A 25,411-nucleotide genomic window follows, 5' to 3' on the forward strand; every position below is an offset into this window, starting at 1 on the left:
TCAGTCAGGCAAACAAACAAACAAACAATCATCAAGACAAACAAACAATCATCAAAACAAACAATCAGCCACACAAACAAACAAGCAAAACAGACAATCAGCCAGACAAAGAAACAAACAAACAATCAGCCAGACAGATGTAGATAGACAAACAAGCAGATAAGTTGTGGCACTTGCTACCTGCAGGTTTTCTCCGATGCTACTTGCAACCGAGCTAGTCAGTGCTGACCAAAACCCAGTGCTTTTCACTTGACGTCCAGCCTAACATACAACAACACAACAACCATGATTACACCATTTTCCATGTAAATTAATATCAGCAAATACATATATAACTGCCCAACAATAAACAAAGAATCCTACAAACTGACCTTCCATTTCTCTTCCAGCGACTTCAGTTCTGCTTGTTTCCTTTCTTCAAACATTTCCTTTTCTGTTTCCTCGTCATACGTGGTGTCGAGAGGAGGACCGGCTACCACATAGAGGTGACTGATTCTGATCACCCAGGCCTCACTCTTCATCCTCCTCAAGGGTATCTGCAGTTGAAGCTTCCCAATGAAACCTGCTTTTACTTCAACTGGCAAGTTGAGAGCTCGAAGTGCATCCTTTCTCAGTGGCAGATTTTCCAACTCGACATTCCCTTTATAACACAATTACCTTTTGATTATAATTTTGCATCTCAGATCGACATACAATAGACGAAGTATTAATTGCATCTAAACTTACTAGCACCAAACGTCATACCTTGCATGGTCACTCAAAATATCCACCTCGACTCACACAAGCCAAACAAACTGAAAAGTGCTAAATATAACCTTATTTATGATTAAATGTGTGGTATTATAAACATTTAAACAGTATAAAATATTATATAAATTGTTAAATTAATTATTATATTATTATTAATATTTTAGAAATACTTTAAGCTAAATTATTATAAATATTAAAAAATTACTATAAAAATTAAAATAATATTTAATAATATATTTATAATAATTTATTTTTAAAATATTTAAAGTAATTAATTTAAAATATTTATAGTAATTTATTTCTAAATAAATATTTAAAAAATAATTACTATAAAAATAAAATGATATTTAATAATATAAATATTAAAAAGTTAATTACTATAAAAATTAAAATGGTATTTAATAATATAAACATTTTGAAATAAATTACTACAAATATTTTAAATTAATTAGTATAAATATTTTTTAAATAAAATTGTAAATATTAAAAAGTTAATTACTTTAAAAATTAAAATGATCTTTAATAATATAAATATTAGAAAATTAATTAGTATAAAAATTAAAATAATATTTAATGATATAAACATTTTAAAATAAATGATTATAAATATTTTAAATTAATTACTATAAATATTTTTAAAATAAATTATTATGAATATTAAAAAGTTAATTACTATAAAAATTAAAATGATATTTAGTAATATAAATATTAAAAAATTAATTAATATAAAAATTAAAATAATGTTTAATAATATAAACATTTAGAAATAAATTACTATAAATATTTTTACGCAAAACATGCTCTAGATGTCTTTGTGTATATTTCATACTTCTGTCTAAAAAATTCGGCAACATTGTAACTAATATCTGATGCTCGCATGCAACATCATCTACACACGATTGATGACGTCACCACATCGTCTTGTCTTATTTCAGACCTTACCATTTAGAATTCCAATTGAAAGTTGGTCCGTATTCAAGTTCTCCACATACTTTCCCAGATAGGTATTCAATACCCACGTTGCCAGGCCCTCAAGCATCTTCTTGCCTCAACTTCTTGTCAGCACCTCATACGGGAACCTCGTAGCAACAATTGCCGTTAGTGATTAGTAATATAAGCTTGAAAACAGAATAAATTTTTCAGGAAACGCAATGACACCAATCGACTACAAGGATCACAACAGCCACTTTTATTGAACACGCCCACGCCATTGCGCTACCGAAGGTCCCGGATAATAAGTCTACTGGTATGATTGATAATAATGGCAAGCCCGTATGTTACATAATTAAATTAATTATTGCATTTTTAACTTTATCGCGTCTTAAATTTAACATAACAATTAAGTTAGAATTACTGCATCTTACATTTTAATATAAATAAATAAATTATAACAAATCATTGGATTTCAAATTTTAATTTATACTAATTAATTTTAAAATATTGCATCTTAAATTTCAATATAAATTAATTAATTTTAACAAACTATTGCATTTTGAAATTGAATACATTAATTTTAATAAACATTGCATCTTAAATTTTAATATAAATTAATAAATTTTTAACAAATTATTTCATTTCAAATTGTAATATAAATGATTAATTTTAACAAATTATTGCATCTTAAATTTTAATACAAATTAATTAATTTGAAATTTTTGCATCTTAAATTTTAATACATATTAATTAATTGAAATTTTTGCATCTTAAGTTTAATATATATTAATTTTAACAAATTGCATTTCAAATTTTAATATATATTAATTAATTTAAAAATATTACATCTTTAATTTCAATTAATAAATAAATAAATTTTAGTATTTTAAATTATTGAATCTTTAGTTTCAATATAAATTAATTAATTTTAACAAAAATATTAAATTTTAAATTTTAATATATTAATTAATTAATCAAGTATACTAATGGCAGTGCAATGGTACATATTGTAATCATTATTATTAATTAACAAATGCGACAACGGCAATACACAAGCTTCAACAAGTCTGAAACATTAGCAAACCATTTGAGTCACACATGTACAGCGATAGCATCATTCAAAGGTTTACAGACCGACGTACGATAAAACGTCAATCATTCTAGCTAACCATGTGTGAGTCTAACGCACTCGTCGTCCACTCGGGTGCTAGTTGACTGATCTTGTCGAGAATTCCATTTGCCTGGTAACAGAGACTCTCGATCTGTCGGTCCCACGCCGGTAGTGGCTCTCGAGCTTCGAAATGAATGATACCGTCGATCTGATCGATAGTGCCGTTCATCCGGCCTTCCGTGATCATCTGAGACACAACCTTCTCAGCCTGAAAATACACAAAATGTGGATAGATCACTATTTCGAGCCTATTAGATACAGTAATGATTTAATACCGAAATTGCTGTGCTATACAAGCCAATGTAGTAGATGCAAGGTACTGTACTGAAAAAATGTTGAATTTTGGTAACATTTCAGAGAAATTGGGTGGACAGGCAAACGTTTCTCTCGAAGTAAGGTTGCAATATTTTCAGGTGTGTTTGTTTGTTTGTGTGTGTGTGTGTGTGTGTGTGTGTGTGTGTGTGTGTGTGTGTGTGTGTGTGTGTGTGTGTGTGTGTGTGTGTGTGTGTGTGTGTGTGTTGCGATAGCTCAGTTGGTTAGAGAGTCATCTTATGAAGTGATTACATTCGGGACCTTGCAGGGTTGAAGGTTCAAGTCACAGTGATGGCGAGCTATGGCATAATTTCCTTGGGCAAGAAACTTACACACAATTGCCTCTCTCGACTCAGGAGCATAAATGAGTACCTGGTCTTTGACTGTGGTGGCAAAGGCCTCAACTACGACAAAGTCCATCAGCCACTGGGGTCCGGGTGGGACTTCAAGTGCTCACACCACAGTTGGGGTTGCAGTCGGTGCTTCTGCGAGCACCTGGCCACGCTCCAAGAGATTGCTTAGGACGGCCCATAGCTCCTGCGTAGTGCACAGGAACCCAGTCATCTGGCTGGGGGCATTACCATTTAACGCCAGCTCCTTATCCATTTGCCATTGTGTGTGTGTGTGTGTGTGTGTGTGTGTGTGTGTGTGTGTGTGTGTGTGTGTGTGTGTGTGTGTGTGTGTGTGTGTGTGTGTGTGTGTGTGTGTGCGTGCACGTGTGTGTGTGTGTGTGTGCATGTGTAAACACGATATCTTTAGAATGACTCAACATATCAACATAAAATTTCCAAAATACGAAAATCTTGCCCAACTCTGAGACGAGTTCAAAATTGGGCATTCAGGGTCATTGTCACAAATTTCAAACTGACACCCCAGGATCTACCTCAGAAAGCACACAGCCAAGTAGTCCCATCATAGATGGCTTCTAGTTGTTTACTCACTTCAATACCAAGCACACACAAAGACGTCTCAGCGCATTTGTTCCTAACGCTTTAGACACACAATCTGACAACAACCAGGCTCACATAGCAACAAATCACTATAATCAACGTCATTAACAACTCAACAAGAAACGACAAACTACACCACATGAAACACCACACTTTGTGTCACATATCCACAGCATGAAGCTGCACATCATCGTCCAACTCAGCACTCTATTCGGACAAAATGAAACTGGTGATTGTTCGCTTGTTGATGACATCGTCTACCCAAATATCATGTCCAAGACTACTAAGACTGCAGTTCGTATAAACGTAAAGAACATTTCCATCGTTCACAGACTCGTGACTCTCTCATAAATACGCAAAAGTAAATAGAAAAGTTTGATTACCAAAACTCAAACATGAAAGACAAAACTGAGTGGCCTTGCAAACACAAGTGGGTGAGTTACCTCAATCCAATATTTTTCGGTACAGCCTAGTCACCACAACATGTACCAGGAATTTCTGAACACAGCACCCAGCCAAAAGATCGCCCACTGGGCAATCATATACAGCCCATGGGCCGCTAATGAGAATCAAGATTGTGGTGCACAATTCAACGTTGCAGCCCAAAGTTGGTCGATATTCCAAGGCTGTATTAGTAACGTGCATTACTATACTACACTACAGTGTACATACAGGTTTGGCAACCAGACAGCGGTCTTACACAGTAGATTAAACAAGGAACATCTAAAGAAACACCTGACAAGAAGCATAGGAAGGCAGTCAGGACTGGTCGCACTCCTAAATTTATAAAGACTGCCGGGACGTTGCAAGATGGTTCTCACACTTGCCTACTCTGTCGTACCCAAGTCAATCTGCCAATTTCCAGAGTTTCCTACGAAACGCCCGGGCACTTATAGAGAACGGATTTTCGTCCATAATAATCCCATTTTCCATATTACTGCCCTGGGCACTGTTTTGAAAATTCCTGGTATTTACAGTCTGTTGTACATGAGTGTCATGTCAACTCCACATAGTTTTCATATTCATAAACAAAACTCTCTTATTCAAATCCATAACACAACTTTCTTTCTTATTCAAATCCATAACACAACTTTCTTTCTTATTCAAATCCATAACACAACTTACTTTCGCTGGTGAGACGTCGAGCAACCGTCCTAGCTCCTCAAACGTTATGTTGTTGTACAGTTTGCTGGCAGACAGAATGTTGTGTTCGATGACCGCTCGGTCAAGAATACTCGTACCGTCAGCCGTCACCGCTTTCTGATGTGGTTGCAGCATTGCTGCAAACTCTTGCAGCTGGGGACCTCGAATGATGCGATCGAGATACATTTTTTCTAGAATACCGTGTGCTGGAAACTGTTGACAACGCTCGTCCTTGAACAAAGATGCCAACATTCGAGATCGTCTCTGACCTAGGTACAGTGATGGATACAGCAAACATGATAATGCTGAGATCTAAAGTGTACAGGTCACACAAGAATAATACACACAGAAGTATAGTTAGAAGCAGTACAGAGATATTAATTACACATACATTTACTAATTTACTGGTGTGAAGTATACACCATGTAGAGGTTAGACATAAACAGAGAGAAATACAGACAAACCAATAAACAAACAAACAGAAACAGACAGACAGACAGACAGACAGACAACAACCAGACAAAGACAAATAGACAAACAACAGACAGACAATAGATAGACAAACAAACAAACAGACAGACAGCTAGCTAGACAACAGACAAACAGACAAACAGACAATAGACAGACAAACAGAGAAACACACAAACAAACAGACAGACAACAGACAGACAATAGACAGACAAACAAACAGACAGACAAACAGAGAAACACACAAACAAACAGACAGACAGGTAGACAGCAACAGACAGACAATAGGCAGACACACAAACAGACAACAAACAAAGAAACACACAAACAAACAGACAGACAGGTAGACAGCAACAGACAGACAATAGACAGACAGACAAACAGACAGAGACAGACAGACAAACAGACAGAGACAGACAGACAAACAGACAGACAAACAACCAGACAGAGACAAACAGACAGACAAACAGACAAACAAACAGACAGACAGACAACAGAAAGATAGACAGACAACCAGACACATACAAACAAACAGCTACACAAGCAAATAAAAAGCAGCCAAACAAGCAAAACAAATGAATAAACAATAAACAATAACAAACACAGAATACAAACACATACCCTTAACACAAACAAACAACAGAACAAGTCAACTATCAACGAGCACAAACCCAACCAAACAGACACACAAACGTTACACGTGCTACACAGAAAAAACAACAGCAAAAAACATACCCGCTGATGCAAGGATAGTACAGTGTAGAGCATTCTGCAGAGCCTGCATGCACTCGTCCGGATGAACCGCACTCTTATACGACAGTTCCATGTAACGCTGAGCAGCTTCAATAAACTTCCTCCTGTAATCTAAAACTCGTGCATAACACGCCTTGTACATTATATGAAGCTGTTCGTTGGTTGTGTCGTTCTGCAAGAGAGATGCTCTGTTGATGTATGCTTCAGCCTGAACTGGATCTTCGTCTTCCAAGTACAAACGCGCGATCTTCAAATATGTTTCCATCTTGTAGTTCACTGAGTATTGTTTTTGACCCGTTTCTAAGGGAATACCCGAGAGCACTTGAGCCGCTTCACGCCATTCTTGTTCTTTCTCGTATATGTCAGCCAAATGCTGTCTCAGAGTTGCAACCTATCAGAAGTTGAAGTTATTTATTACAGGACTGGCGGTAGGACCTTTTGCAAGGCCACTGCATGATGTACGTTGACATTGTGGATCTACCAGCTATTGATAATGATATGGTACAAAACTGCTTTGCAAGTGAACCAATCAGTAATTGAAAGGCATGTTTACAAGCAAAGGTAAGGACGAAAATAAGGGACACGCATGGTACAGTCCCTTGTTGTAAGGATGAAATAAGTATCCTCGATGTACATGCAGTCAAGATTAAAGGGTCCTCTCTGAGTAATTTACGAAACAGTGCAGGATATAGCGACTCGTGGTTGACCAGACATCCACAAAAAGTATCAGACATCCTACTTTGGCTTGCAGCAATGGTATATATCACTAATTACCGGGAATTTCCAAACAGCGCCCAGCCAAAAGACTGCCCACTATGTAATATTTTAGAAACTGTTCTTATTTACAGCCCATGGGCCGCTAATGAGAATCAAGATTGTGGTGCACGATTCAACGTCGTGGCCCAAAGTTGGTTGATATTCCAAGACTGTATTAGTAATGTGTGTTACTATAGTACAGTGTACGTACAGGTTTGACAACAGGACAGCGGTCTTACACTGTGGATTAAAGAAGGAACCTCTAAAGAAACACCTGACAAGAAGCATAGGAAGGCTGCCAGGTCTGGTCGCACTCGTAAGTTTATAAAGTATCTAGGCAGGACATTGTAAGATGGGCCTCACACTTGCGTACTCTGTGGTACTCAAGTCAATCTGCCAATTTCCAGAGTTTCCTATGAACCGCCCGGGTGCTAATTGAGAATGGTCATTCTTCCATAAAAATCCCATTTTCCGTATTGCTGCCCTGGGCGCTGTTTTGGAAATCCCTGGAAGTGTTAGATTAGGTAAAAAAAGTTTATGCTCATGCAGACATTCCCGTCACATGCATACTACCTAGCGTTAAGTTACACTTAGAATATGCCCTTGCTTGACAGTCATGTCGGACATTGAATGGCTGCCCTTGCTGCCTGGACAGATGTGCCAACCATTTGGTAAGTTACACAGTACACGGTCGAACATAACCATTGTTGTGTACTCACGGTAATACTCTGTTAGACTTCCAGTCTCACGTCCGTTGCACAAGTACAGTACCCGGCTACCCAACTGCTGTTCCCCGGATATGCCGGGCCACTACTCTACACCCCCTGTGCTATTCTGAAACAACGCAACCCAACAGCGCTAAAACTAGTGCTAAAACAACCAATCACTTTGCATAGTCCGTAACATATTCTGCCAAGCGAGCGGGTGGTAGTACTCTCCGCCCTGACCTGGTACATGTGGCATTTCCTCCTTCTGGTACTGGTGTGGGTGGCTCTGGTATCTGACATTCGTTAGGAGCTTCCTGTCTGCTGTCCATTTCTTGTTGTGTCTGTGTTTCCCCCTCTTGCCCAGTTACTGGCTCTCGCCCTGGTAATGGCTGAGACAACGCTACCTCTTCTGTCTTTGAACCTGTATCCTTGCTAGGGACTCCCTCAGGATGTGGCCCTGATCTCATTTGGTCCGCGTGTAACCTGTGTGTTCTGGTAGGCGTTGCCACTCTGTAGGACACCGGTCCAGTTTGCTCCTCGACGGTTCCGACAAGCCACTTGGGGCCCAGATGGTAATTTCTAAACCAGATCGCTTGTCCTTTGGCAAAACCCTTTGGCGGACGATATTCGTTTTGTATCAGTTTGCTGTTGACTTCCCGTTCCACACTTGGTTTAACCAAGTCCAGTCTTGACTTGATGTTTCTACCCAACAAAAGCTGAGCCGGACTCTGTCCCGTAGTGGCCTGAGGGGAGTTCCGATATGAAAGCAAAAACCTATCCAGTTTGTGTTGTGCTGTTCTCTCCCTTTTCTCTGCTTTCATGGCTCTCTTGAATGATTGCACCAAACGCTCCGCCTGACCATTCGTCGCGGGATGATATGGTGCCCCCGTGACATGTCGAATACCATTCTTGCACATGAACATTCTGAAACACTCTGATGTAAACTGTGGACCGTTATCTGATATTACTTGGTCAGGTAGGCCCAACCGAGCAAACAATGTCCGCAAAGTTGCCACTGTCTCCTCAGCCACGGTGCTTCTCATGGAAAAAATTTCAGGCCATTTGCTGTATGCATCGATGACCAAAAGATACATCTGTCCGTCGAGGGGTCCTGCAAAATCTACGTGCAGCCTCTGCCAAGGTTTAGCTGGGTACTCCCATCTATGGAGCGGCCCTCTACCAGGTGTCCTCGCATTCTCTTGACATCCTACACAGTGTCGAACCTCTCTTTCAATGTCTCCATCTATGCCCGGCCACCACACGAATGACCGAGCTAAACCCTTCATTTTCACCATCCCGGGATGGCCCTCATGCAAGGTTTCCAACACCCTTGCTCTAAGCTTGGTTGGTACCACCACTCGAGATCCCCACATCAGGACCCCCTGATGTGTAATCAATTCGTTTCTCCTCCTGTTGAACGGGATCAGTTCCTTTTCTGTATCCAGTGACTGCCCTCCTTGCTGCACCATCTCCATGACCTGAGATATGAGGCGGTCTTGTCTGCTTGCCCTTTCAATATCTTTTGCTGTAACCGGCAAGGTATCCACAATGCTATTGTAAAAAATGGCTGTATCATCTGTTCGATCTGGAATCTCGTCATCCACAGGTAGTCGTGATAGTCCATCACAGTTGGCATGTTGCCCTGTTGGCCGGTACTGGATGTCGTATGTAAATGCTCCCAGAAACAAACTCCAGCGTTGTAGTCGAGCTGCAGCGGTGACTGGAATAGCCTTGTCAGGGCTCAAAATAAATTTCAGTGGTTGATGGTCGGTGATCAGTGTAAACCGGTGCCCTTCCAGATACAGTCTGAATTTCTTTACTCCCCAGTAAAGTGCAAGCGCCTCCTTCTCTATTTGCGCATACTGTTTCTCCGCCCCGCTTAGAGAACGGGAAGCATATGCGATGGGTCGTTCGCTACCGTCCGGAAACATGTGTGAAAGGACTGCGCCTAGTCCATAGGATGAACTGTCGCAAGCAAGTGTTACTGGTAACCCAGGATCAAAATGTGTGAGAATCCTATCTTGCAACAACATCTGTTTGACCTTGGTGAAGCTTTTTCCCTGGTCTTCACCCCACTCCCACGGGGCGTCCTTTTTCAACAGGTCATGCAAAGGTGCAAGCTCCGTCGACAGATTTGGCAAGAATCTGGCGTAATATTGGATCATTCCAAGGAAAGACCTCAGCTGTTGAATACTAGATGGTACTGGCATCTGAGTGATGGCTCGTGTCTTCTTTTCCGATGTGTGTAGACCTTTCGCCGATATTATGTGGCCACAATATTCTACGGAATCGCTCAAGAACTTGCACTTCTCTTTGTTAGCCTTCAAGCCATACTCCTCCAGCCGATGAAGAACCATCTCCAAGTTGGTCAAGTGGTCTTCTAGGGTGTGGCCCGTGATGATGATATCGTCCAGGTAGCATCTGGTGCCCGGTATTCCCATCAGAACTTGTTCCATCGCTCGTTGCCATATTGCTGGGGCTGAAGCTACTCCGAACGGTAGGCGCTTGAACCGATACAGGCCCCTATGGGTGTTGATGGTCATTGCCAACTGGGAGTCTTCTTGCAGCTCCATTTGCAAGTAGGCTTGCTTCAGGTCGATGACTGTGAAGTGTTTCCCTCCTCCCAAGCCTGCATAAATCTCCTCAATTCGAGGGAGTGGGTAGGTGTCTATCTCTAGCTGTGGGTTAACGGTCACTTTAAAATCGCCGCAAATCCGAACGTTGCCTCCTTTCTTGACAGGAGTAACTATTGGCGCCGCCCACTCGCTGTGCTGTACCCGTTCTATCACGTCCTCAGACTCCAGCCTATCTAGTTCTTGCTCCACGGCTTTCTTCCTCGCGAAAGCCACCGGTCTTGCCTTCCAAAAACGTGGTGTGCTGTCACTCCGCAACGCTATTCGGGCCTTGATGCCTTTCATGCGCCCCAACCCCAATCCAAACACATTGGGGTGTCGTGCTAGCAGGTCTTCTAGTTCTTGAGTTGCGTTCAGATGGAGGAGTGACCATTGCAGTCGGATGGCTTTCAGCCATTCTCGTCCCAAAAGAGCTGGCCCTTTTCCGGGTAGTACATACAAGGGCAACTGTTGTTTCTGGTGATTATGTTCTACGTTCACTGTGCACACTCCCATTGGTTTGACGGTCTCTCCAGTATACGTGTGCAGCAACAGATCTGTCTCTTTGATGGAGACCTGCTGTCTTAGTTTCCTCTTGTATTCCTCATGACTTATGACTGATACGGCCGCCCCAGTGTCTAATTCCATGACAATGGGTTTCCGTTCAATTTGCACCTGTACCTCCATGGCGTGGTTTCTTCCAAGACTGAACAAGTTGTACAAGTCACTGTCACTCTCACTATGTTCCTCCTTCTCCCATGCTTCCAGGCATTTCATCGCTGGTTTCTTCTTATTTTCCTTCCGAATTGGTCCCTTGTCAGATTGGACTTCTTTTCTTGGACCTGGTTTGGTCCTGCACATCCTTTGTACATGTCCTTGTTTTTGACAACGAAAACATGTAGCTGTTCTAAATCGACACTCTCTGGCTTCATGTGCTCCTCCGCATCGATAACATGTGGTTGATCCCGTTGTCATTTGATGAACCTCAGCCATCCCGACCGTGCCTTCGTGTGGTCGTGGTTGGAGTCCTGCCTCTCCTCTGAGCGTCTCCACATCCCTACTGGCTTGCTCCATTGCCACACAACGTTGTACGGCTTTGTCAAACGTAAGGTCAGTCAACGTCTCTCCTAATAGCGCCCTCAACATCCGATCATCTTTGATACCCGCTATGAATCTGTCTCTGAGACGCTCATTTCTTTGGTCATCGTGGAATTTGCACTTTGCTGCTAGGTGCCTGAGGACTTTGACAAAATCACTCACCGACTCCGTAGATTTACGCACCCTAGTGTCAAATTCATAACGACTCACGAGAGGAGATTGTTCGGGCTTGACGTGGTCCTTTACCACCTGTACGATCTGTTCATATGTGACGCCGCCGTCGCTAGGTGGTGTTGGCGCCAACAGGTCCTTGATCAATTGGAATGTTTCTGTGGGAACATTCGTCAGCAAGATTGCTTTCTTGTGCTGCGCGTTTGACACACCATTAGCCACGAAGAAGAAATCCATCTGTTCCGTATAGCTTGGCCAATCTCCTCCCGGAACGTAGCGACTCGGCTTCCCTAGCAGTGGTCCACGGGGTGCGTCTGCTATCTGTGCTCTGCCGTTGCTAGCTTGTGGTTCTTGATCGACCATCCTCGTCGCCAGTGTTGTGTACTCACGGTAATACTCTGTTAGACTTCCAGTCTCACGTCCGTTGCACAAGTACAGTACCCGGCTACCCAACTGCTGTTCCCCGGATATGCCGGGCCACTACTCTACAACCATGATTTGGTCAGACAAATGTATGATGATTGGCTGTTGTATCCGGAAAAAAGGCTACTAACTTGACCGTCAGTGTGAATGCATCATAGGAAATAATCTGGTCAATGTTTATTGATATTAATACATTTTATTAAAATTAATGTTATATTTAATTAACGAAATATTCACACATTGATAAACTATTATATATCTTTTGATATCAACTACACGAGACACAGACAAACAGTAAGAGTGCCTTGCCTGCTCTTCAAATGAAATAGCTCGAGGTTGCAGTCGTTCCAGAGTAAAGTGAGACACGTCTTTGGCTACGGCATCTGGTAGCGAGCTGAGGCCAGTGCAGAAGTCATGCAGGATGGGACGAGACACAACCAAATTGACATTCTCTTGCACCATCGCCTCTGCGAACGCTTTCAAACCGTCGCCTAGTCCTGATCCAGTTTTCAAAATGTTTTCCAACACTCCACGATACTTCTCGACCATGTCTTTGTGAGCGCCACCTTTGTCGGCCACGGCAGCGAGCTTTTTCCTTACTGGCTCCGCCATCTCCTGTGACAACCAGAGTATCCGGGGTTTTCAATAAAATTGATTGATGCATGCGCACCAGCTTACATACAGCAAGCATAGAGTATGCTGTGTTACGTACTATCAGATAGAACTGCTACATAAAGACTACATAATAGCCTGACATAAGTCTCATGTCTTTGTACCACTTTGAACAATGAATGAAAGATTAAATTAGTCTAGATGTTCCTGTCATTATTTCTAGAGTTCTAAAATTAAAGGAAAGTCTACATTTAATATTTTACATGTTTATTTAATTTACTTACTACTGTAGTGGTGACATAAATCTGAAAATAGTAATGAGTGTCCAGAGTGCTCTTTCCAGTAGATACTGTACTGTACACCATTTCTTAGCCTCGACCTCCCAGACCCGTGTAGCGCCGATTCAAAATGGAGGCGATTATAAATCGAGACTCCATCTACAATGACTCAGTGTATGAAACGTTCATTCAATTTTGTAGTTTGGTACTGGTAAAACTTGACAAAATACGATTACTGCACTATTAATATTAGCTGTACATACATGTCTAGTCCCCGTAGGTGCAAACTCGGAAGTGAGTAATGAAGTAGAGGTCACACCAGGTGTGCTCATTAGAGAACTAAGAGCTGCTCCAGTTGGACCATGTTATACCAATTATCTTAAATGGTTCCAGTTGCTGATCCGTTGGTGTTACAAGATAATTGGATAACCATTTCTCCTCCCGTTTGTCTTTGATATGCAAAAGTTAATTTTTCCGTTTCGTTTGTGCGAAGGGCTTAGATAATTTGATAAACAGAAAGCCAGACCTAGCGGTTTCTAACGATACCGAGATCATCGCGGAAGTCCAAAAAACAGCGGAGATATTGATGATTTTCTAAGTTTAGATTAGTTTAGTTTAGAGTAACATCCGGGTTATAGTCACGTGGCGTGGTGAGTAGATGCAGTGCAGCCTCTTGCGATGTCTACATACAGACACAGCTGGGTCTATGCAACCACAGTGCTCTGTTGCTACGGCTTTTTCAAAGAGATGAAGCCCAGTGAGCCGTTTCTCAATCCCTACCTGACGTCACCAAAATGGAAGAATTTCTCAAATGACGTCACTGACAACAAAATCTACCCTGTGTGGACTTATTCCTATATGGGAGCGCTATTCATCGTCCTCCTTATTACCGACTACCTTCTCTACAGGCCGCTTATTATGTTAGAGAGTCTTGCTTATCTGTCGACTCGAGTTCTACTCATATGGGGTTCGACTGTCGAGCAGATGCAGTTGATGCAGTTTGTCTATGGCATTGCGTCGGCGACTGAGATTGCATACTACTCTTACATTTATGCGGTCGTTCCTGATGAGCATTATAGGAAAGTGACGAGTTTTACACGAATGGCCGTGCTGCTCGGTCGGACTGTCGGCTGGTATGCTGGACAGATCTTGTTTGATACGGGGGCTCTCTCGCTCTATCATCTGAATTTTGTCTCGTTTGCGTCTGTTGGTGTCGCCTGTGTTGTGACCCTTTTTCTTCCTGCTGTTCCTGTTGATGGAATCAACAGTCGATGCCCCGAGGTCCATCAGTGTATTGCAGGATGTGGTAAGTTGAAGGAAACCGTAGTAACTCTGGGACGCGGTTTCGTTCAGACTTACTCTGATAAAAGTCTTCTGCGTTGGTCGTTGTGGTGGGCGATTGCGACATGTGGAGAATTTCAAGTCGGAAATTTTGTGCAGAACCTCTGGGAGGAGATCGATGTCAAAAAGGACTTGAATGGATACGCTCAAGCGACGGCGACGCTGGCTGGGTTCTTTGTAGCTTTGGCTGTTGCTTACTGTCGGATGAATTGGAACGTCTGGGGTGAAATGGTGTTAGGTGTCGTGTCTGTGGGCGATGCTGCCGTTCTGTTTTGGATGTCACAGTCGTCAAATGTGATAGTTGCTTATGTGCTGTTTCTTGTTTTTCGTGTTTCCTACACACTGCTCATTACAGTTGCAACGTAAGTTGAAACACATATTGGCAAACATACATACATACAAACATATATATATACATACAGTTTTTGTTACAAGAGCCCCTAAGGCCCAGGTTAGATACTACTAAGCACTTGCTACGATGCTTTACAATCTAACACTATCAGTAGTCACAATATGTCACTACGTACTTCGACTTGCTGCTTGGACAGAACTGACACTCCTGAGAGGGAGGCAATTGTATGTTAGTTCTTTGCCCAAGGGAACTTATGTATGTGGCCCTCCCGCACTTGAACTCTGACCCAAAGGTCCCGGATGTTGCCAATCTCCAACTGCACACTCTAACCAATTGAGCCACATACCTACATACATTTTTTTTTTTTGTTTTGTTACAAGGACCCTTAGGGCCCAGGTTACTACAATGCTATGATGCTATGATGCTATGATGCTACAACGCTACAATGCTATCATCAGTCACTGTCTATATGTCACTTCTTCTTCTTCTTGGACAGAACTTGACACTCCGGAGAGAGAGGCAATTGTATGTTAGTTCCTTGCCCAAGGGAATTTATGTATGTGGCCCACCCGCACTTGAACTCTGACCCAAAGGTCCCGGATGTAGTCAATCTCCAACTGCACACTCTAACCAATTGAGCCACATACATACATACATACATAAATACATAAGTACATACATACGTGCATACATACATGCATACAAGCAAACATACATACATACGTGTTCACTGGTGCAGTGAAGACTAACAGGGTCTTTTGTGCCTCGTGTGAGCTAAAAGTCCGGCATTAGATCAACGTTATAGCTGACAAGGACAAACATGACATACATACATACATGCATATGACATATGTACATACATACATATTTATATATGCATACATTTTTTATTATTGCATACACACACGTATACATACATACAAACTGTACACAGAAATAACGTGACTATGCTATATATTCACAGTGGAAGTAATTGTCGAACACGAGTTCAATTTTGCTTGCTTCATTGAAATACAACAAACAGTACAAAAAAAACAATTTAAAACTTCCCTCTGTTTATATCCAAATTTAGGATCACGCACAGTTAGCTTGCACCAAATTGATGTATAGTAGTGTAGATGTGACCTCATTAACAAACCGCTGTCATTTAGATATGAGATCGCACAACGGATGGAAAAACAGCTATACGGTCTTGTCTTTGGATGCAACATGTTTGTTGCCCTCGTCATGCAGACGATCCTCACGTTTGTCCTTGTAGACAGCAGCGGCCCACTTCATGTTAGCATCAGAACACAAGTCAGTAAATCAAGTAAACTGCGTGTCTCTGTGATTTGAATGGGTGTGGGTGTTTTTTCTTGTCACAGTTTGTAGTGATCAGTGGGTATTTCTTCATAATTGGCTGCATTTTCACTGGAAGGGGTGTTTATAGAATCACACAAGTCGGCTGCATTCGAAGCGTCAAGAACTACTTGTGGGTGAGGCCACAGGCGAGAGATCCTTGTGTTGAAGACGATGATGCAAATATACAAAATAGTGATGACTCTGTTGAGTTGCTCAAACAATAACGTGATACAGTTGCAGCTACTATGTATAGAGAGGTCTATATAGTTTACTAGGGTGTACACGTGATTGTAGTGCTCGATGTAATGTATTATAGCATAGCAGTATGGCAGAAGTTGTGTGTGTGTGTGTGTGTGTGTGTGTGTGTGTGTGTGTGTGTGTGTGTGTGTGTGTGTGTGTGTGTGTGTGTGTGTGTGTGTGTGTGTGTGTGTGTGTGTGTGTCAGTGTGGTGTGCAGGGGCATAGCGTGGCATGGGCTAGATAAGCGTGGTCATAAAATTTGTGGACTGTAAATACATGTGAGGACCAAAGCTGTATATAGTATACACACCACCCTTTTTTCCAGTCTGGATTTGCCACTGATTCTACCCTATCAGTTAATTAGAAGCCAATAAAAATGGGCGTGTCCCATAGCATTGTAAAGTTTAGTGCCCCATTTCTAGAGGTCATGCTACGCCCCGTGTGTGTGTGTGTGTGTGTGTGTGTGTGTGTGTGTGTGTGTGTGTGTGTGTGTGTGTGTGTGTGTGTGGTGTGTGTGTGTCAGTGTGGTGTGCAGGGGCATAGCGTGGCATGGGCTAGACAGGGCTATAGCCCATCATTCGTAAGCGTGGTCATAAAAATTGTGGACTGTAAATACGTGTGAGGACCAAAGCTGTATATAGTATACGCACCACCCTTTTTCCAGTCTGGATTGCCACTGATTCTGCCCTATCAGTCAATTAGAAGCCAATAAAAATGGGCGTGTCCCATAGCATTGTAAAGTTTAGTGCCCCATTTCTAGAGGTCATGCTACACCCTTGTGTGTGTGTGTGTGTGTGTGTGTGTGTGTGTGTGTGTGTGTGTGTGTGTGTGTGTGTGTGTGTCTGTGTGTGTGTGTAGTGAGGTGCCCCTAAAAGACCTTTTCACGTGTTCAGAGTGACCAATGACGAAGGCTAAACATACAATATTGAAACACAACAAACTAACCCTTTATATTTCAACAAACAGTTACTGAGAAAACATGCCTTACTAGCTGCATTGCCACACAGTCATGTACAGTCTATGTCGTCGGCATGGGGTCATAGAAGTCGACATGATCGCCGGATTGAAACGCACCCGAGCGTAACAAGTGGATCAGCTTTTGCGCCGAATCCTCCATTTTTACAAACGTCTTCTCTTCTTTCATCTTCTTGAAATATCCTCGTATTTGCTCATCAACCAAGTTAACTCGTAGTGTGTCAGTCATCGCAGTCTCCAATGGACCAGGAGCATAGTTGAGACAAATGACCTTGGGCTGTTCCTTTGCATACACCTTTAGTGCCATATCACGTGCTGCCTTCATAGTACAATACGTACCCATGGAAGCAAACGGCTGCAATGCACAAAGTGATGAGATGTTGACGACAGCAGTGGGAGTCTCGTGAAAATGCTCAATAAATTTTCCAGTCAGAACAATGAACGACGTGACATTGCAGTTCATCTCCGCTTGAACCTCCAAATTCGTACACTTTCTGAAGTGTTTACTGACGTCGCCCACCGAACCGGCATTGTTAATCAACAACGTCTGCTCATATTTGTTGCCAAGAGATGGTTGTAGCAGGTCAGCACATAAGTTATCCAATTTGTTTATATCTGCAATGTCTCCTGTAACCACGTGGACATTGACAGTAGATGTAATGCCCAACACGAGACGTTTGGTCTCTTCCAAACCTTACAGACAACAGCCTCGTAACTTATGCTATATTAGCCTATAATTTTGGTGTTGATAATATTTATCTGTTGTGATTAAATTTGCTATGATATCAGCAGTGTGCAGATCGTACATGTGGTTGTGTGTGATGCACTCACACACTCGTGTGTGCACACGTGCACGCACACACACACACACACACACACGTACACACACATGTACACACACACGTACACACATGTACACACACACGTACACGTACACACACATGTATGCGCACGCACACACACACACACACACACACACACACACATGTACACACACACACACGTACGTACGTACACACACACACACACACACACACACACACACACACACACACACACACACACACACAAACAAACACAAACACACCAGGTGGGCAAATTTTGTTAGATCGATTGATTGCATTCCAAGAATACAATTTGCCTTTCAATCTAATCTGTAAAACCGACTAAATAGGTCCATAAAGTACACACTTGTTGCAGAGTCTGGATGTTGTCAGTTGTGGACAAAAGCTCTGCCAGGTTGTAGCTGTTATTGCATGCTCAGCCCAAAACATTAATTCATTAAATTAAGTTAGAAAAGACACAGGCCCAAAAATTAATAAAGAACATTGTAGGTGAGAATACAAAACGTCAACTTAGTCTCTGAACCATCTTGCATACTGTACTGAAAGTACAACATGGCTATTACTCCCCCTAGATACTCGCCACACACTCCCTGTCACAAAGCATGCAGACCAGCAGACAAGAACTAGGCAACAAAGTATGACATAAATTACAACCATTGTTAAAGCCAAGTTATGGGAACGTCTCTTGGCTGTACTACACTGTAGCATATGTAACCTTCAACTACAGTTTTAGAAAACATGTTTTAGTAGATCTCAAAACCAAGACTGCATTCACTACACATGAGGATCAAGCTCTTACCTAGACGCACGTCTAGTCATCAAGAGTCTAACCTCTCCTAGCCATTTGCAGTAGTTTTAGTCCTGCAAGAGATTCTTCCTTAACCTCATTTTTCCCGCTTCTTTGCGGAGTGCTGCGGTCTTGAAGTGTGGAGGCATGCAGGTAGATGGAAAACGGTGGCCTCAATTTCGCTTTTCTACAACCCAGACCAAGCTCTTGAATAGACCTGGCTGTACGTATCTCGAAGCAATCAGGCTAAAAGTGGCTACTACAGACTCCTGTCCACTCAATAGGATGCGTCGTACTCAGTAGTAGTCGCCCGGACGACACAAACGTCTCTGCAATTGTCCTCCCTATTTGCGATTTCCACTCTATCTTAGCTTGGGGATCTTTGGAAATCAAAACACGCTTGCGTATGACTTGTGCGAATTGGTGCATCCTGCAGCCACGCAACACATAACCATTCTTTCGCCTCAGATTCCTTTGTTTACAATACACGCTAGCGTGGAGTCTCCCCTCTATGACATGTACATACCACCACGCCCGTTACTGGAACTTGAAGAACCGGAAGCAACTTTGACCTGCTATATCTCAGCGAAGACTTAACTTAAAAATCTAAAACTTTTTTTTCCTGTCATGCATGCAACTAAAACTATCAATTTCCAACATGAAAGAATTTTGATTTTTGTGTTGCAGGTACCCTAATAAGATCACCACAGGCCTGTAGGCTGGGGTTTGGGGGTCGGATAACCACCCGCTTAGCTGTAGAGGTCCTCTTTCAATCCAAAGTCACTTGTTCCATCATGGACTCCTTCACATCTACTGTGATGCAGAAGTGGATTTAGAAGTAGTGGACTGCTTTGCTCATCATCAACTTCATTCTTGCAGACTAGCTAGAGCTACAGAATTGATCTCTTGCACTAAGTTTAGTTTTGCTTTTGACCCTTGCAGATCCGTAATTTCTGAAAACTATATAAACACATTAAAAATCATGTGACAAGTTTGTGATGTCATTAATCCATTTTAATGTATTACGCACCACCTACTTTTAGCATTAGGCTACGACCATGCGCCATAAGATATCTGTTTTCCATAAAGTGAGACAACTTCCTATGTAGTTATAGTAATCTCTGATTCATTAGAGTACAATACACTCATTCCCCTTTTCTTCCTCTCAAATAATTAATTATCTAGCTAATGACGGCAAGGATCCTACTATAATTGCCGAGAGTAGCCAGGCTTCTAATCCGAGTCACATAATAGAAATGGGCGTGGTCCTATAAGGGTCTCCATCGAGCTTTTGGTATGTGTGTGTGTGTGTGTGTGTGTGTGTGTGTGTGTGTGTGTGTGTGTGTGTGTGTGTGTGTGTGTTTGTGTGTGTATACACAAATCTCAAATTTCTCCTCCCCACGACCACGTTTCATGATAGGAGCTACCTTAAAAAATCATTTCCGTGTCCAACTACAGATGAGCCTACGAACGATTCGTGCAAGTGACCAAACAACGGCAAAAATGCTTCATGAACTTTCGTCGCCCCATCCTTTTGTATTGTAGCTAGGGACTGTGTATACTTGACAACCAAGAAACACCTTCAGGAGTTGAATGCCACCTATAGTCAACTATTCACACGTCAGTATGATCAATCCTTTGCTACACTGTGCTGCATCTAACACTGTTGATAGTCAATGTTTGCTGATATCAATTTCTATGTCAGTAAATACCATACCACTGTCGTTACAACAAAACTGAGTGCATACCTAGACTGTACATTTCAATTGTCTTGATCACGATCGCAAAACAATGACTACCTATACCAGGCCTATATACGTAATCTAAACTACTAGGAAGTTTGCATGTTTACTTCCATGACAGCTAGGGTTTCAACAAATACGTATTGTCTAGCTAGAACTTGGCATTTCAGTAGACGGTCTCAAAACTCCATTGGACGTGTTACTCACGAAAGCGAGGTGCCTACAGAAACCGTACAACTAGTTAATTATCTAGCTATGTAAACTATTAGCCTCGGTCTCCCACACCCGCGTAGCGCGAACTAAAATGGCACTACATGGTCTGAGAGGTACGGAAGCCGACAGGTGCGCATTTATATCAACGCGCACTTCTCGGCCGGAAGGTGCGCGTTGATATAAACAATCTCAAAAGGCAGCGCGCGCTACTTAATTATAATGCACTTTAAAAATTGTGTTGTTTAATATCAATTTAACATTTATACACATTATAACGTGCGTTATTTCATATTCGATAGTCGCGTTACAGCCCTAGATTCTTGTTGTATTCTAAATGACGGAAGTGTGGAACGTGCGTGTGCTCTTCGATCAGTAACTGCAATGCTTGTTTCAAAGGGGTCCCCGTTTTGGGATCGTTGTCTACTGCAAGTAGTGTGAACGGCACGAATCGACTTTCCAGTGAACTGGATACGAGTAATGGGTTTCTGAGGCCATACTCTTACGATGTGACGATTGCTCGTGCGTTAAAAGCATTTTGGTATGTTTATGTAATTAATTAATTGATTGATTGATTTTTTAATAATAATTAACAAACCTACACACACTTGTACAGGCTGATTGCTGTTTTCAGTAATTATGTTATTGTAATTGTAGAGTTTTATAGATTTATACTTAGCACAAATTTCCAAAAGATATTTTCAAAATTAATATACCCAGCTGAAGAAGGACCTTGGATTGAAACATTGTGTGAATTCATGTTATTTCGTTATGCTGTGTATGAAAGCTCTACAATAACCGATATATCATCATATCATATATGTGCATGCACGTGTGGGTGTGTGGGTATCTGTGGGTGTATATACAGTATATTATACAGTATATTATACAGTATATTATACAGTATATTATACAGTATATATACAGTATATTATACAGTATATATACAGTATATTATACAGTATATATACAGTATATTATACAGTATATATACAGTATATTATACAGTATATTATACAGTATATTATACACTATATTATACAGTATATTATACAGTATATTATACAGTATATTATACAGTATATTATACAGTATATATACAGTATATTATACAGTATATATACAGTATGTTATACAGTATATTATACAGTATGTTATACAGTATATATACAGTATATATACAGTATATTATACAGTATATTATACAGTATATTATACAGTATATTATACAGTATATTATACAGTATATTATACAGTATATATACAGTATATTATACAGTATATTATACAGTATATTATACAGTATATTATACAGTATATTATACAGTATATTATACAGTGTATTATACAGTATATGTCCGGATGGAGCATCTATCTAGAACAGTATGAACAATTTTTAGTTAATTAACTAATTAATAATGTAATTACAGTCTGTCAAAAATATATTGTGTCTAATAATAGTTTTATAGGTCTAAGGTGTTTGCACAGTCTACAGCAGGAAATGGTATTATTCATGTTCAGATTTTCTTAATTAATTTGCTCATTTTCTTATCATCTGATCACTATGAATGGTTTCTATTGGTTGGTGGAAATTATGAGCTGTTAAGAATTTGGTGTTCAAGTTTTTGTAAGAGAGGATGTTGGAGTTGTGACTGGCTCAAGCACTCGTTTTGTATCGAACAATGCTCGTCTCGAGGGTTATGCTAACATATCTCATCAGCTGATCTAGATCTATTATAACTATAAATCCATCAAATGCACGGCTACAGAGGAAGCAAAGACAAGATTTAATTAGGATGGGTTACTGTCATGGAAAGTAGAAGGTTGATTTGGATAGTCAGGTTACATTTGCAACCTTTGAGTGGGAAGTCTATAGGTAATGGGAGTAATTACGGCTCTCACAGAGGTATTTTTGCAACACCACAGTTAGGAGAAATATGGATTAATAAAGATCAATTATGGCAGTATTGGCTGCAGAAAATAACTGCAAACTACCAAAAAGGACAACTGCAACTACTGTGAATGGTTCTATAGCAGACAATCAAGACTACCAAATCAGACTGGATTTCTATTCAAGCACTGCATGTTTTTGATTCTGCTTGTAGATTATTTTTACTGCTTGAAATGGTTTATTTTGTGTGATATGGATATGTTTAGTCTATACTCTTCAATTTTACAAGCGTTTGTTGAATGTGTCAGCAGCAACTTGTTATCAACGATATTCATGAATGTTGTAAGAAATATACTGCATAATATACTGTATAATATAGTGTATAATATAGTGTATAATATACTGTATATATACTGTATATATACTGTATAATATACTGTATAATATACTGTATATATACTGTATAATATACTGTATATATACTGTATAATATACTGTATAATATACTGTATAATGTAGTGTATAATATAGTGTATAATATACTGTATAATATACTGTATATATACTGTATAATATACTGTATAATATAGTGTATAATATAGTGTATAATATACTGTATATATATATATATATATATATATATATATATATATATATATATATATATATATATATATACTGTATAATATACTGTATATATACTGTATAATATACTGTATAATATACTGCATAATATACTGTATAATATACTGCATAATATACTGTATAATATAGTGTATAATATACTGTATAATATACTGTATATATACTGTATAATATACTGTATATATACTGTATAATATACTGTATATATACTGTATAATATACTGTATAATATACTGCATAATATAGTGTATAATATAGTGTATAATATACTGTATAATATACGGTATATATACTGCATAATATACTGTATAATATAGTGTATAATATACTGTATAATATACTGTATAATATACTGTATATATACTGTATAATATACTGTATATATACTGTATAATATACTGTATAATATACTGTATAATATACTGTATAATATACTGTATAATATACTGTATAATATAGTGTATAATATACTGTATAATATACTGTATAATATACTGTATATATACTGTATAATATACTGTATATATACTGTATAATATACTGTATATATACTGTATAATACACTGTATATATACTGTATAATATACTGTATAATATACTGTATAATATACTGTATATACACCCACAGATACCCACACACCCACACGTGCATGCACATATATGATATGATGATATATCGGTTATTGTAGAGCTTTCATACACAGCATAACGAAATAACATGAATTCACACAATGTTTCAATCCAAGGTCCTTCTTCAGCTGGGTATATTAATTTTGAAAATATCTTTTGGAAATTTGTGCTAAGTATAAATCTATAAAACTCTACAATTACAATAACATAATTACTGAAAACAGCAATCAGCCTGTACAAGTGTGTGTAGGTTTGTTAATTATTATTAAAAAATCAATCAATCAATTAATTAATTACATAAACATACCAAAATGCTTTCAACGCACGAGCAATCGTCACATCGTAAGAGTATGGCCTCAGAAACCCATTACTCGTATCCAGTTCACTGGAAAGTCGATTCGTGCCGTTCACACTACTTGCAGTAGACAACGATCCCAAAACGGGGACCCCTTTGAAACAAGCATTGCAGTTACTGATCGAAGAGCACACGCACATTCCACACTTCCGTCATTTAGAATACAACAAGAATCTAGGGCTGTAACGCGACTATCGAATATGAAATAACGCACGTTATAATGTGTATAAATGTTAAATTGATATTAAACAACACAATTTTTAAAGTGCGTTATAATTAAGTAGCGCGCGCTGCCTTTTGAGATTGTTTATATCAACGCGCACCTTCCGGCCGACAGCAGTGGCCGAGAAGTGCGCGTTGATATAAATGCGCACCTGTCGGCTTCCGTAGAGAGGTCATCATGTGAGACCATACCAACAGCACCTACTTGGCTTCGCTGTTGACCTGTCTGTCTGCCTGATAGAGCATTATAACGTAAAAACCGTATAATAGACAGTTTACGATGCAAACATCAGCGCATTGTATGTGCTACTGCAGTACTAGTTGTGTTCTTTTTGTCTAAAGGACATGCTTCTAGGCTCATAGCTGTAAAAGCGACGGTGCAAACACAGCTTCAATTACTAGTTTAGCAAAGGTAACGTTCTTTTTAACGACATGTTGCACGTGAACCTGCTCTAGACGCTCACCTTCACGTCCTCGTGCGGTCAGCACCAAGTCCACCAGCGATGAACTACCTGCAGACAGCGCTTGCGCAAAAGCGACCGCAAGACAACGACCAAAGCCTTGACTAGCGCCAGTAATTACGCAGAAGCACCTCCCAGAGAACGAGACGGACATTTCCACGAAACCTGCGCAATGCAGCTGCGCAGTAGACACACGGGACTGGCTACGCGAGGCCACAAGGTGCAAGGGTTGCCGTTT

At 40.2% G+C, this 25,411-nt stretch overlaps 6 protein-coding genes across 6 annotated transcripts in view; 1 reads left to right on the forward strand and 5 right to left on the reverse strand.

Annotated features, from left to right (window-relative positions):
• LOC134182415 (intermembrane lipid transfer protein VPS13D-like) overlaps nucleotides 1-1,951 on the reverse strand; it is a 32,169-nt gene extending 30,218 nt beyond the window's left edge. The window contains exons 1-3 of the mRNA XM_062649817.1: nucleotides 1,693-1,951; nucleotides 372-640; nucleotides 181-261 (exon numbers count right to left, since the gene is read on the reverse strand). Coding sequence (XP_062505801.1) covers nucleotides 181-261; nucleotides 372-640; nucleotides 1,693-1,789 — 447 coding nt within the window. The 5' untranslated portion in view covers nucleotides 1,790-1,951. The remainder of the gene's footprint in view (nucleotides 1-180; nucleotides 262-371; nucleotides 641-1,692) is intronic.
• A 735-nt stretch (nucleotides 1,952-2,686) lies between these two features.
• On the reverse strand, nucleotides 2,687-13,248 carry LOC134181951 (COP9 signalosome complex subunit 4-like). Its single transcript, XM_062649246.1, has 5 exons — nucleotides 13,144-13,248; nucleotides 12,557-12,862; nucleotides 6,463-6,871; nucleotides 5,242-5,528; nucleotides 2,687-3,062 (listed from the first exon to the last, which is right to left on the reverse strand). Exons 1-5 carry the CDS (start codon nucleotides 13,222-13,224, stop codon nucleotides 2,844-2,846), a joined length of 1,302 nt encoding a protein of 433 aa, XP_062505230.1. The 5' UTR covers nucleotides 13,225-13,248; the 3' UTR covers nucleotides 2,687-2,843.
• On the reverse strand, nucleotides 7,954-11,656 carry LOC134182592 (uncharacterized protein K02A2.6-like). The gene has a single exon (XM_062650018.1). The coding sequence runs from the start codon at nucleotides 11,627-11,629 to the stop codon at nucleotides 8,120-8,122; it is 3,510 nt and encodes a 1,169-aa protein (XP_062506002.1). The 5' UTR covers nucleotides 11,630-11,656; the 3' UTR covers nucleotides 7,954-8,119.
• On the reverse strand, nucleotides 11,667-12,257 carry LOC134182335 (uncharacterized). Its single transcript, XM_062649733.1, has 2 exons — nucleotides 11,719-12,257; nucleotides 11,667-11,677 (listed from the first exon to the last, which is right to left on the reverse strand). Exons 1-2 carry the CDS (start codon nucleotides 12,185-12,187, stop codon nucleotides 11,667-11,669), a joined length of 480 nt encoding a protein of 159 aa, XP_062505717.1. The 5' UTR covers nucleotides 12,188-12,257.
• Nucleotides 13,249-13,796: 548 nt separating the features above from the next.
• LOC134181998 (thiamine transporter 2-like) lies at nucleotides 13,797-16,502 on the forward strand. The gene is made up of 3 exons (XM_062649305.1): nucleotides 13,797-14,840; nucleotides 15,982-16,126; nucleotides 16,195-16,502. Exons 1-3 carry the CDS (start codon nucleotides 13,816-13,818, stop codon nucleotides 16,393-16,395), a joined length of 1,371 nt encoding a protein of 456 aa, XP_062505289.1. The 5' UTR covers nucleotides 13,797-13,815; the 3' UTR covers nucleotides 16,396-16,502.
• Nucleotides 16,503-17,335: 833 nt separating this feature from the next.
• On the reverse strand, nucleotides 17,336-25,334 carry LOC134182029 (sepiapterin reductase-like). The gene is made up of 2 exons (XM_062649348.1): nucleotides 25,177-25,334; nucleotides 17,336-18,078 (listed from the first exon to the last, which is right to left on the reverse strand). Exons 1-2 carry the CDS (start codon nucleotides 25,325-25,327, stop codon nucleotides 17,429-17,431), a joined length of 801 nt encoding a protein of 266 aa, XP_062505332.1. The 5' UTR covers nucleotides 25,328-25,334; the 3' UTR covers nucleotides 17,336-17,428.
• Nucleotides 25,335-25,411: the final 77 nt, after the last annotated feature.

The sequence above is a fragment of the Corticium candelabrum genome, chromosome 7 (genome assembly GCF_963422355.1).
Source record: "Corticium candelabrum chromosome 7, ooCorCand1.1, whole genome shotgun sequence".
NCBI lineage: Eukaryota > Metazoa > Porifera > Homoscleromorpha > Homosclerophorida > Plakinidae > Corticium > Corticium candelabrum.

Coding starts and splice junctions, on each gene's coding strand:
- LOC134182335 (XM_062649733.1), bottom strand. CDS start 12,187: ATGGTCGATCAAGAACCACAAGCTAGCAACGGCAGAGCACAGATAGCA.
- LOC134182029 (XM_062649348.1), bottom strand. CDS start 25,327: ATGTCCGTCTCGTTCTCTGGGAGGTGCTTCTGCGTAATTACTGGCGCT. Junction 18,079..25,176: donor GACCGCACGAGGACGTGAAG/GTGAGCGTCTAG, acceptor GTTGTCTGTAAG/GTTTGGAAGAGACCAAACGT.
- LOC134182592 (XM_062650018.1), bottom strand. CDS start 11,629: ATGGAGCAAGCCAGTAGGGATGTGGAGACGCTCAGAGGAGAGGCAGGA.
- LOC134181951 (XM_062649246.1), bottom strand. CDS start 13,224: ATGGTGTACAGTACAGTATCTACTGGAAAGAGCACTCTGGACACTCAT. Junction 5,529..6,462: donor TACTATCCTTGCATCAGCGG/GTATGTTTTTTG, acceptor CACTGTACCTAG/GTCAGAGACGATCTCGAATG. Junction 3,063..5,241: donor TCGACGTCTCACCAGCGAAA/GTAAGTTGTGTT, acceptor GTGTATTTTCAG/GCTGAGAAGGTTGTGTCTCA.
- LOC134181998 (XM_062649305.1), top strand. CDS start 13,816: ATGTCTACATACAGACACAGCTGGGTCTATGCAACCACAGTGCTCTGT. Junction 14,841..15,981: donor CTGCTCATTACAGTTGCAAC/GTAAGTTGAAAC, acceptor GCTGTCATTTAG/ATATGAGATCGCACAACGGA. Junction 16,127..16,194: donor ATGTTAGCATCAGAACACAA/GTCAGTAAATCA, acceptor TTCTTGTCACAG/TTTGTAGTGATCAGTGGGTA.